Source organism: Tachypleus tridentatus, unplaced genomic scaffold (genome assembly GCF_004210375.1).
Source record: "Tachypleus tridentatus isolate NWPU-2018 unplaced genomic scaffold, ASM421037v1 Hic_cluster_2, whole genome shotgun sequence".
Lineage (NCBI taxonomy): Eukaryota > Metazoa > Arthropoda > Merostomata > Xiphosura > Limulidae > Tachypleus > Tachypleus tridentatus.
The window spans coordinates 31783287-31796353 of record NW_027467782.1 but is presented as its reverse complement, the minus strand read 5'-3'; the positions used below and the strand labels follow the sequence as shown (position 1 = coordinate 31796353).

Genomic DNA, 13067 nt, shown 5'->3' with positions numbered 1-13067 from the left:
AAGGCAGCCCTCACCACCCACCGCCAACTCTTGGGCTACTCTTTGCAACAGTAGTGGGATAGTGGTCACATTATAACGCCCCCACGGTTGAAAGGGCGAGCATATTGGCGCGACCGGATGCAACCCGCGACCCTCAGATTACGACTGCTTGCGCCTTAACGCTTGGCCATGCCGGGCCTATAAGTAAAAGATAAAACTATCTTACGACCTACTCCACTAATATGATACACTAATATCTAAACCTCTGCGAATAAAAAATGCAACACCTTTCTATGTAATTCACGTATGGTCGAGATAATATCCCTCCCCAATGTGAGTTAACTTGATCAAAAAAAGCATCATACCAAAATGTTTCCTGTAAAACAAATAATATCATATTTTCTCTTTTTTAAGAAGGTTAAAACGTTTTCTAGCTTAAACATATCAGATAACCCGTTAACATTAACAGTGCATAATTTTAACTGGAAAATTACATTGTGTTAGTAATATCTTTCTGATTATGTTTCCAGCTATTCTTGAGACAAACCTGTTTTATTTTGTATTTTCTTGTGGGCATTTTCCTCAGTTGATAGCCTTTTTCTTGTTGCATTCGCGTAGTTCATAACATTATCTTCTGATTCTGTAACAGTGGCGGGAACACTCTCCAACGGTTTTCTTGTCTCGTGTTCTCAACATACGATTGTACGTTGGTAACTTGAGGTGATTAAAACAGGCGGAGTCCATGCTTCCTCAGGACGCGATGGGGTGTCGGTGAATTCAGGAAGCTTTTCGTTTTCGATATTAGTAAGTTGATTATTATCGTTAGTGCAATCTCGCGAAAATGTCTGATCTCTCCACATTTCTGATATTTACGTTTAGGACACCTGCTGTACAAATGATCATCGGCCATACATCTATTAAGACACTTTTACCTGATCATTTGTGTTTTATCTGATAGAATGCAGCCTTTTAACTGGATCTATAAGCCTTCATTTGATAACCTACGGTGGTGAAGAGAAACAATAGTTTCTGACCGCCTGGTTATTTTCCGTCGACCAGAACGAAATAATAATTTGCAAATTCTACCCTGATCTGTCTGTGCTACCGTAGAGATGATACACCTGTTGGTAACTGAATGCGTACTTACCTGTATAGATACCATTAATACGTTTCCACACACAATCGGGCGTTTTAAAGGTGCAACCTTGTTCGATTAATTTGTCCTTAATATGATTTTCCGTTATGTATTCTTTGTGCTTGGAAATAATGAAACAGTTACAACTGTGTTAGCAACACCAAGTACTTCTCAAAGACCGTTAATAAAAACATTATCATCATCAGGCGATGTAAACTGTGGCATTGGTTAATTTCTTGTTGCTCTGTCTACGTTACATTATGTTTTCATATATATTATTGTTTCGTTTCAAAATGTTCCTTATGAGTTTCTCGTTAACTAATAAAGGCTTGTTTCAATCTTTACAACGTCACGGAAATTCGAAAAGAACAATAATTCGAATGAGGTTTAAGAAAAGTTTACACAGAAGAAATTATCGATATTAAATTAAGTGGAGGAGTAAACACAAAACAAACAAATCTTATTAATACTTCTTAATAAAGAAGGTAAAAACAAAATGATTTGTATTTTACAATTCTCTAGAAGGAATTAGCCGGTAAAAATATACCTTAAATTTTACAAGTAAGCAGTTGCTGCCTTGGGTTCAAGTAAAATGCCTGATATAACTAAATTAATATATATAATGTAACATAACCTTCTCATCGTAATCTTCCATAATCGACAAACATTTACAGTTTTTCCATTAAATACATAATAGTTATTATATAAAGAATACAACGTTATATATATATATATAAAGACTCATCATGCATCGTTTCGACTTTATGCTTGGGTCGTCATGATCATTTCAGTTTTTCTTTGGTGACATCATAAGATTAAGACGTTTGCTCAAAGTCTTAATTACTTTGAGGCGAAAGGTACCTTGAAGTTTAGGTATAGCAATCTGGGTAATAGTTATTGACATATGCATATCACACCTGTTTCTGTAAAAGGTTCGTGTGCACTTATATGTACCACTACATTCCTTTATCAATAATATTAGCATGATATCCACAGAAGCAGTTAAACTTCAAAACTATTCCAAACACGAATCATGAAATTATCAAGTTACCAGAGAAATTAACATTTATTAATTTAATTATTGTGGTGATACCTCATAATTTATATATATATAAATGTAAATCTCAGATGTTTTCCTAACTTTGCATAGGATTATAGTGCAACAACAAAACACTGGGCATGAGAGGTTCCGCTTCTTAATATTATGGACAAAAGACATTAGATGTATAAAACTGTTTATGTATATCTAAAAGAGACAGAAAGAGTCACTGAGCGTTAATTTCCTCCCCTCGTTAAAGTTGTAGATAATCTTTTGTGGATTGTGATAAGGAGAATTAACTACTTAAATTATTTAAATACTTCTTCAAGACCCTGGTGTGTGTCTATTAGACGTACTTGTATTGGTTTATTGAATTCTATAAAACTATTAAATATAATAGTTGTCATTGTAAATAATTACTTTCTGATATTTAGCTTAAGCAAACCTTCTACCTTGTACATACCAACGTATATATGTGATATTAACATGAATTCTTAACTATGAAATTTTCAAAACATTCACTGTAATTAACTTAAATATGCTTGTTGTTGTTTGTAGATTTAAAATACTGATTTTATTATTCCAAATCGTTTTAAAACGTTCGATTATTGTATATTTTCAAACTACACATTTTGTTTTTGTTTTGATTCGAAAAAAACAGTACACGTTTACTGTGCACTGTGCCATTCAGGACATACAGGGTTTTAAGAGGAAAAGGCCTTGATGGCGAAATGTAACTTCGTTTGTTCGAAAGTGAAATGACTTATCTAACCATACATTATCTTGTTCCATAAAATAATATGTATTCTCTTATCATAATTCAGCCCTCGTAATTCAAATAACATACAAAATGATAAATCATTCTTTTTCAAAATTAAAAAAAGTTCTATAGTTGCTACAGAAATTGTTCACAAACATCTTTTCTTCTAATATCGTATCATCAGTTGAGCTTGTACTTCTCAGTTTATACCTAAAATCATATCCTTTTCAAATAAACCTCTATTGGGCCAAACGGTTAGAAATAATTGAAAACTTACATGACGCGTTTTCATCAGTAAACTATGGCATTTGGAAGGGTGAAGTAATTGTAATGGTATACATCATGACAACCCAGAGATTGGGAAGAACGATTGGCTAAAATCAATAAAAATGCGTTTTACTCAGGTTAGAAAGGCAAATTGTTTCAATTTTATTTTAAATTATTGTGCTTTTTCCTGCTTTGTAGCTAAGGGTGCCATGTAACACTCATATTAATAAATATATTCACAACCATTACTAATTGCGTTGGAACTGTACTTTAAAAACTAAAATAAAATTCATAACCTTCATTTTAGATGTACAAAATGGAATAAATTAAAAAGATGTTGATTATTAATATGAAGTTTTAATGTTTGAAATACAAATGATATTTATTTTCCACATTATTTTAATGAATTGGTACAATTTTCCTACTAGAGCTGTTTCTGGTTGTTGGGGCGTGAAATAAATATATATCATTTCTTATATATAAACGTAATTACACAACCTATGGTAGTTGCACAGGATGGATCTCTGAATACTGCCTCTTCACCAACTCCTGAGTGGTGTCATTCATAAGTCCTTTCATTCTATGCAGCGCATTTTCTAATACACAAATTATCCCTTTTCCACTTTATCTTTCTTTCAATATTTATCAAACATCTACAGATAACGACTTTCGAGAGTTCATTTTAACAGTTCATTAATACAGAAGTTCACGGCAGATGTCTGCAAATTAATTTCAATTTGTGAATACATGTTTGTAAGGGCCTCAGTATTCATTTAAACTTATGGGCTGAATGTGTTGTCTTGGTGAAATCATACCTTATTTGGCATGCAGTGCATGGGCTTATAGTACCTTATCATTACCGCATAACTTTCACCCAGCATATATTACAAGAACATAGGTTTGCGACTTATATCAAATCTTAAACATATTAACGGCAATAGAATGATGAAAGGTGTGAACTTTGCTGTCAATACACATTTTCATTCAATATGTGTCACTTACCTGTAGAACGTATAGCCTCTCCATTCGGTCACGTGCTTTGAGGAAATGTTGGTAATTTTCTCGTTTTTATGGACCTAAGACTGGGTCAATTTTATACGTCATTTTTCACTTGCAACTCTCTACGTTTCCAGCCGTGGATTCTCGAAACTGAGAAAGATGATCGGATATATAGATTGTTACCATGATTTTAAAATAAAGCCCTTCGTTTAAGGGGTATTTAAACAACTAAGATTAAAAATAATTTTCTATCACTCAAGGCAATATTAAATAAAATTTCAATATCCAAAATTTATTCTTGTTAGCTTGGTACATTCAAATGTTTAATTAAATGTCACCAAGAATTTATGGTAGAGAATATAATAGTAAATATATTCAAAACAGGGTATAAATACTTGTACATCACCAGGAGATTTGCTCAAGGTTGGTGTTGTTGTCGACATTGAACGAAGGTTTCCAACAATCTCGTCTTATAAGAACTGCTTGAATGATGATAAAATGAAAATATTCAATTTCAACATAACTATATTCAACAACAGATAATGACTTACATAAAACGTAAGACGGGGGATAAGCTTCTTCTGACGGTTTAGAGTCAAATTCTATATTTCTTGGGGACGTTGGTCAAAACAAAATGTTTCTTCAGTTATTCTTATCATGAAACATTGGCACAGGAAGCCTACCTATGTTATTAACTACATTTTTTTAAAACCTAGAACCTTAGGGTTTGAAGAATAGTGTATAATAATATTACAAACCTTAAGAGACATGATAAATAGTGTAGTATGCAAATCTACCTTAGACCTAATACTAATGTATTATGACAATAATACATTATAATGAAAACGTTTTGAAAACGCGTATATGCCATAAATATATGTTGTTAGATTTATAAAATGCAAAGCTTCTTCCACCAAGAACAGCATTCAATCAGCGAGTATTAGCTTAACCATCAGTCTCTCGCTTCAAGGTACAGAGATAAGTCTACAGATTTTAACGCTACAATCATGGGTTCGATTCAACTTGGTAGAATTAACAGATAGCCGCAAGTGGTTTTGCTAAATGAAAACCCACATTTCCTTAACCTTAACGTTATGTGAGAAAAGTTCGATAAAACGTAAACACTGTGGGGTAGTTTGTGTGTTTCAAAAGTTAATAATATTATTTGCTTGAAGGGTAAATTAGACCTAAAATTAGCCTAAAAGTTTCTCTCTTTCTTTTGGATTAATCCATCGCCGAGTATGTATTATTTATTTTTTGTTTGATAAGCACTGTACAGTTTTAATATTTTCATAACATTTGTTATAGTACTTACAAAATATTAACAAATGAACTTTTACAGTATATATAAACATTTATTGGATTTCTCCTCTTGAGGTAATGCTGGAATAATAAATAAACTATTGAACTTTTGTCTTTCAACAAATGTAAAAATTACAAATGTTAAAACAAACTGTTTTATGCTTATGGTCAACTCACAGGCTACCTACCGACTAATGACAGGAGTTGACCATAATTTTGCTTCTAAACCAAAGCTGATAGCATGTTTTGATTGATTGACATAGCGTTTCAGTTTGAGAGTCAAGCACCAGAAAACCTCAGGGCATTAAATGCCCAATGAATACATTTTATTATATCAAAGTATTTCCAAAACAAACGTATTTGTTATAATTCAATATCAACATAGCCTATTTAATACAATTTGCACAAAGATGGAGGGCCTATTTTGTGTGTATCTAATATAAATGTTTAGAATCCGACGTCATTTGCGCTCGTGGATACTCAGCTAGATTGTTTGTTTGTTTTTTTTTGAATTCCTTACGAAGCTGCTCGAGGGCTTATGTGTGCTGGCCGTCCACTTAATTTAGCAGTGTAAGACTAAGAGGAGAGGCAACTAGTCATCACCACCCACTACTTATTATGTATGTGTTTGTTTAAATAAAACAAAGTTTTTGTGGTAAACTCAAATTTTACTTGAAACGGTGAGTATATGTTATCATCAACAAAACTTACAGTGGTATAACACCAGACTTTGTTTGTAATATTTCTTACCACTGTCTTACTTAAATTTACTACAGCTACATAACATTCACTGTATGGAAAATAGTTCCATTTTGTAAACATATGTGATCAGTGTATCAAAAAAACAACAATTCATCATCATACTTTTCATGTAGGGGTTGAAGTATCTTTTGTGGTTTTTATGGTTAATGTTGGAAATTGCAGGCCTAAGGAACTTCCGGCATATATAGAGTGCGCATGTAACATTTACACAGAAAGAAATGATACTTCCCAATTTAGTAGTGTAAGAGTAGAAAAGGAGGCTAGCTAGTCATTACCACCCACTGCCAACTCTTGGGTTACTCTTTTACTAACGAATAGTGAGATTGACCGTCACAATATAACACCCCACGGCTGAAAAGGGCGAGCATGTTAGATGTGATGGGGACTCAAACCTGCGACCCTCGGAATACGAGTCGAGTGCCTTAGTCACCTGGCCATGTCCTTGTCTAAGTTGAGCTAGCTAACCAATTTATCTACGAAACATATTTCATAGGGTTATAAGCTGGCGTATTTAAATATTTATACCACATCTATATATAAAAACAGCGAAAGAGAACTATTTCAAAACCATAACATCACGGTAAGTAAAGTGAACCGATGCCTAAGGCACTTTTATTAATTTCTAATTATGATTTAATATTAACCAGATACTTAACTTATTTTCGTCTATAGTTGTTTAAAATATGAATAAAATTATGCAGATTCTTGTTTCCACGATCATATTTTAATCTTTTCCTTATTTTTCTGATGTTACATTTAATATAATATTTACTTCTTGTTCGCTCTTTTGTAAATATTGTGTGTGTGTTACCTTATAGCAAAGCCACATCGGGCTATCTGCTGAGTCCACCAAGGGAATCGAACCCTGATTTGTAAATATTATATCGCTGAGTGTAAAAGCTATTATAAGAGAAGAAAATAATGAAAGACAGAATAATGTTACCAACCTTCGTAAGAAGTAATAAGTTTCATAGAATGTACGAGTTATGAAGCGTTTAGCTCGAATAGTTTAAAACTAGATTCAGGTTTATTCTAAGTTAGTTTTTAATAGCAAATATGTATTATCGCATGTATGGTTTTATTCTTCAGACTACAAACTTTTCTATCACATCAATTTGAGGTATAAATCAAAAAGTAGTTTTTTTTTTTAATTTCGCGCAAAGCCACATGAAAGCTATCTGCGCTAACCGTTCCTAATTTAGCAGTGTAAGACTAAATGGAAGTCAACTAGTCATCACCACCCACCACCAACTCTTTCACCAACGAATAGTGGAATAAACCGTCACATTATAACGCCCCATGTCTGAAAAGGCGAGCATGTTTGGTGTGAAGGGGATTTGAAATCGCTCCCCTCGAATTACGAGTCGAGTGTCTCCACAACCTGGCCATGCCGGGCCCTATTAAAAAGTAGGAACACTTCTAAAAATATTACAAACTGATACTGAAGTCACAGAACTCAGAATGAAGTACAGTAACAATTATATTTATTTAATAATCAATAACATTAACAATTTATTTGAACATAAACGCATCATAAAGTTCCTTAGCGTACTATTATTTGTAAAAAATGAATTACATTGGTATTATAGCAATATTAGTTTGGGGATTTACTAAATACACCAAGGAGAATTCGAATCAATGAACACGAAAATGGTCAATGTAGTTACCAATGTCGTAAACAACGACCTTCATCCTTAGGGTGACGTGACAGACAGCTGAATGAAGTTGTGAACACGGGAAATTTGCATATTTGCCGGTAGATGGCAGCAGATAACCTTTGCTAATCTATAACCCATTGTTATTATTTTGCTATTAATTCGGTTTAAAAGAAATGATAAATCTCTGCAATGATGCGTCATAACAACGTTGTTTTCATGCCCACAACTCGCAGTGTATGGGAATTAAAGTTTTAATAGTTTTAATACCCATACCAACCGTACAAACATCCAACACTTTTACAGATTATTTTTTAAATGAAACTTAAGTGTAGTCAGGAGTTTGATTGTGAAACAGTTAACTTCTTATCTCCAAATAAAATATTAGTAACGTAGGTTGAGGTCCCATTTTTAAAAAAGGCAAACTAGGCTAGACACATTTTCATGCATCTGTGATAAGTTTTTTTCTTAAATGATTTTAGACAAAGATATATGAATACACACATCTCATTATATACATATATAAAGACAGAAAGGTTCCCCTCGATGGTTTTGAATTTCACCAAAAGAAAAACAGTTTCATCATTAAAGTAGAACATTTATTCTTGTTGGTTCTGAAGTGGGAAACTTTCACCATTAGCAGTGTCTCATTAAACCTTACAAAAACATCATGTAGTATTTTATAATGAGACAAGTTTCATTTTAATCTAGAAAAATTCGTCAAGTTGGGTGTTTCTTGTTTTGACAGACTGTAATGATAACTATATGTCAACTCTTTAACATACGCGTAGATAGACAGACAGACAAATATCTAGATAGATAGACAAACAGACAGCTAGATAGACAATTAAACAGACGGAATTACAGACAGGCGATTAACTACACGGACATACAGATAGATAGACAATTAAAGAAACGGATGTAGAAACAAATAGACAATTAAACAGATTATGTACAGCTACACAATGAAACAGAGATGCGCAGATAGAAAATTAAACAGATGGATGTAGAAACAGACAATTAACTAAACAGATGTACTGATAGATAAACAATTAAACAGGCGTATGCACTGACAAATAGACAATTAAACAGACGGAGGTGCAGACAGATAACAGAATAAATTTATTATAATCTTTGTTTACATAATTATAAAGTAATACACATATATATTTTGTAAATTTTAGGTCAATTTAAATTTTTTTATTTATTTATAACAGCTCTTTTATTCTAGAGTTGCACTTTAAAAAACAAATGGAAGATATAGAGAAACTTTAAATCATGTAATACAACATGCGTAGCTATTGTATTCACTTCATATCAAGTACTTTGTTTCGTTCATGAGTATCGGCATACTTTAAAACACAAAAGGCACCTCTACGAGTTTCATTAGTACTTCTAAAATCATTACTGCAACATTCTATATATAAGGAGACTTTTTCGATATCCCATATAAGCCCTGTACAAGTATCGTTACACGAGGTTAGGTCCCACTGGCGTTTTCTTAGGTCTCACTACTTCTTTCTTGTATAATTCTTATTAGGAACTAAACAAGTACCTTTACACCTGTACGAGTATCTTTACATCTGTTTAAATCAGTTGTACCTGTAAAAGTATTTTTACGTCTGCTCAAGTCAGCTTTACATCTGTTTATATCAAGTCATACCAAAACAACCCCACTATAACACACAAAACAACAACCCCATTATAACACACAAAACAATCCCATTATAACACACAAAACAATCCCATTATTATGCCCTTTTGTGCTACCTCAGCAAGTATTTTTATTGGTTAACAAAAGATACAGATTGGGGTATTGGTCTGTACTAAGTGGCACCACTACGTATTGATTACTATATATTGAGTGGCACCTTTAGGTATTAGGATGTGTTATCCTAAACTGAGTAGCACCACCACCAGGTATGAATTACTCTATACTGAGTGGCACCATTAGGTATTAAGGAATACTGTCCTGTATTGAGTTACACCACTGGATATCAGGGTGTTATTACCCTACAGAGAATAACAGTACTAATCACTTGATTCAGAGGTCATTATGCTGTAGCAGCAATTTGTTGGGAAGACATTTTACTTCATTTGTAAGTTCATCTTCTGTCAGACTGAACAGTTCCATTCCCCCTCTTACCTGTGCGGCCAGAGCTTTCCTTCTTTACTTCATTGTTCTAGATACTGCTCTGTTCCACGCTATCCAAACCTGTAAAAAAACGTTCCAGAAGCTCTTCTATACTGAACGGTCCGTTCTCGGTTCTCCTTCGTTTCACGTGGTTCCAGATACTTCTCTGTACCGGATAGTTCCAGATTCAAATGTTCAAAGAAACATTCTCGAAATTTCCATGAAAATGTTCATGCACAGTAATGCTAGCAGTGTTTAGGACTTTAGATTTAAATGTGTTTTACAAACAGTTAGGTATAACCAACAGCATGGAAATAAAAATTGGCTATTTTTGTCGTTAATTAATAACTTGTTTATTTCTCAATTCAGCCTTAAACGTGGCTGTTTCTAATTGAAAGTACACACAGTTTATTACCGAATTGACATTCCAAGCCTAAACAAAACGTGTTACTTGTTTATACGAAACTAATGACTGTACGCTATAGACGCTTGTTCTAGGAGAGAGTCTCTGCCTTTTTTTAGGTTATCCCGGCATGGTCAGGTGATTACGACAATCAACTCGCAACTGAGGGTCGTGGGTTAGAATCCCCCTCACATCAAACATGCTCATCCTTTCAGCTGTGGAGGTGGTACAATGTAACGTTCAATCCCGCCATTCGTTGATAAAAGAGTAACCTAAGAAGTGACGTTAGGCGGTGATGACTAGCTGCCTTCCATCTAGTAACTAAACTAATGCTATATTAGGGACGGCTAGTGAACTTTTCTTGGTATTTAGAGTGTTGTTTATACTATTGTTAAGTAATAAAAATTATATTTATAACATCGAACACAATGTTAAGTTATTTAATATTATGTTTTATTATTAGTATTTGAACGTACTCTTGTCATTCATTTTGTTTCTGACCCTTTTTTCTCATGAAAACAGCCTGTCATGATAGCCTTATTGTGACCTCTCTTCTGAAGAGAAGGATTAGATGAGTCTGGGAGAGCTGGTTCGAAGATTATTTAACATTCTTCTTGTATTCTGCGTGTGATGTGAAACGGAGAGTTAATGAGGATCCTTTCAGCTTACGAGACTCCTGAACGTTATATAAAGATCTCATTATTCATTATTTAAAAAGATTTTCACAAGAAGAGCTTTCTCCTCGTCTTGAACAATCACCAGGACTTACTTAATTCTGAAATCTTTACATCGTAATGCGTTATTAAATCACCTCGCAAATTAAAGTCACCAACACGTGTCTTTTGACAACGAAACTTCCATGTAAAAGTCGAGCCTTGTCACAATATTAATAGTTCTTCTTGTTATTCTGATAGACTCAGATAATCATCGAGGCTTAAACTGAGATTATCGAGGAAGAATATCAGTTCTAAAGAAAGAACTTACGTGTGACTTGAGGACCTAGTTAAAAACCATAAAACTCAAACCTACACTTCCCTGAATTTCTCCCAGACAGTTTTTCTCCTAGTATTGAGTTTTAAGAATCTCTTATTAGTATTACTGGTATACTATAATTTCCCTGTTATGTTTTCTTGTATTTGTTTGTTTTTCTTAACTGAAACTTGAAAGTTAGGGACATTGAAATTTTCTGAGTTACAACGTTAAATTCCGGGTTTAGTTCCCGCAGTAGAAAAAAATGTGCAGATAACTAATCGTGTAGTTTTGTGCTGTAAACAAACCAATATATATTTCCCCAACTGAATAGCGATAATTTTACAGTCTTCAATCCTAAAATCCGCGGTTCGATTCCTCGCTGTGGACAGAGAGAAGGTAGCTCATTGAGTAAATTTGCGCTAAAACAACAGCAGGAAATCCATCTCACAAGGATCTGAGTAAATAACGTAATTAATGCATCACAGTTATTTAAAAAAAACATTGATTAAAAATAATAACAATAATATATATATATATATATAAAGTAACTACAGCCAAGTTAGAAACACTATCGTAATTATGCACACAGAATTTAACGTTTGATCAAACCGCAGGTACTACCACAACTGTTCTAGATACTTAAATTTACATTAATTACTCCAACGTCATGTACAGAAAAATAACAATTTAATATCTGTTATAAATCAAAGAAAAAACCATTCAAACAGAGGTGAAAATATTGTTTTGTTCAGAAAACAAAACTTATAGCAGATAAAGGAAAGTATACCATTGAATCTTCAGTGCCTTATAAAACGATTTTGGAGCCATATCACGTCGTTACAATCCATGTTGCCAGATCCATGACGACAGGGAATCTCGACAATATTAAAAGTTATGTAATGTAGTTTCCATTGCGGAAGGCTCAGTCGTAATACTGTCGTGTCCAAACCACACTTATTCTCACTAAAAGGTTTACATATTCCATCTGGTTTACGAGGACAACGATTTTGTAACGCCAGTTTCTAGGAACAGAAATCAGTATGTGCAACTTGTTCAGTATGTTTACATACGCAATAGAGCGATACCCGTTTCATTCTCCACTCACTAGAGCAGTGGTTCTTAACCTTTTTCAGTGTTTGCACCCCTTTCAAATCAGTAATCATTTCTCGCACCCCCTGGAAACTTAAATATAAAAATATAAAGCATACTCTTATGTAAAAATATAGATTTGCTTTAATTATTCATGGGCATCCTCGCACCCCTGGTTAAGAACCCCTGCACTAGAGGTATTAGATGGTTAAACGTTAAATATGACTGTAAGCCTTATATTGGTGAACGTTTACCCAAATGACCTAACTTCCAGATAAAGATATTTCTTTACCACATTTCTTGTAGTCGCCTGAGACACGTGGATGGCTTTTACTACTAATTTTTTTGAATTTGTGAACACTCACCTCTAACAAAATGCTGCACTTTGCTCATTATGGTTGTGATACGACTTGTTACAGGTCTCTTTTTGGATGGTCCTGGGGTTCATTTTGATCCATATTCTTTTGTTATCCAATGTAATTAAGTACAAAGGATATTTCCGTCTTGGAAATTCTAAATCCACGAACTGAATACATCTTTACAGTCTAAATGTATGATATTTATGTCGGTA

At 33.6% G+C, this 13067-nt stretch overlaps 1 protein-coding gene across 1 annotated transcript in view; it reads left to right on the top strand.

Moving 5' to 3' along the window:
- LOC143242263 (uncharacterized) overlaps nucleotides 1–10291 on the top strand; it is a 16370-nt gene extending 6079 nt beyond the window's left edge. The window contains exon 3 of the mRNA XM_076485631.1: nucleotides 9918–10291. Coding sequence (XP_076341746.1) covers nucleotides 9918–10291 — 374 coding nt within the window. The remainder of the gene's footprint in view (nucleotides 1–9917) is intronic.
- Nucleotides 10292–13067: the final 2776 nt, after the last annotated feature.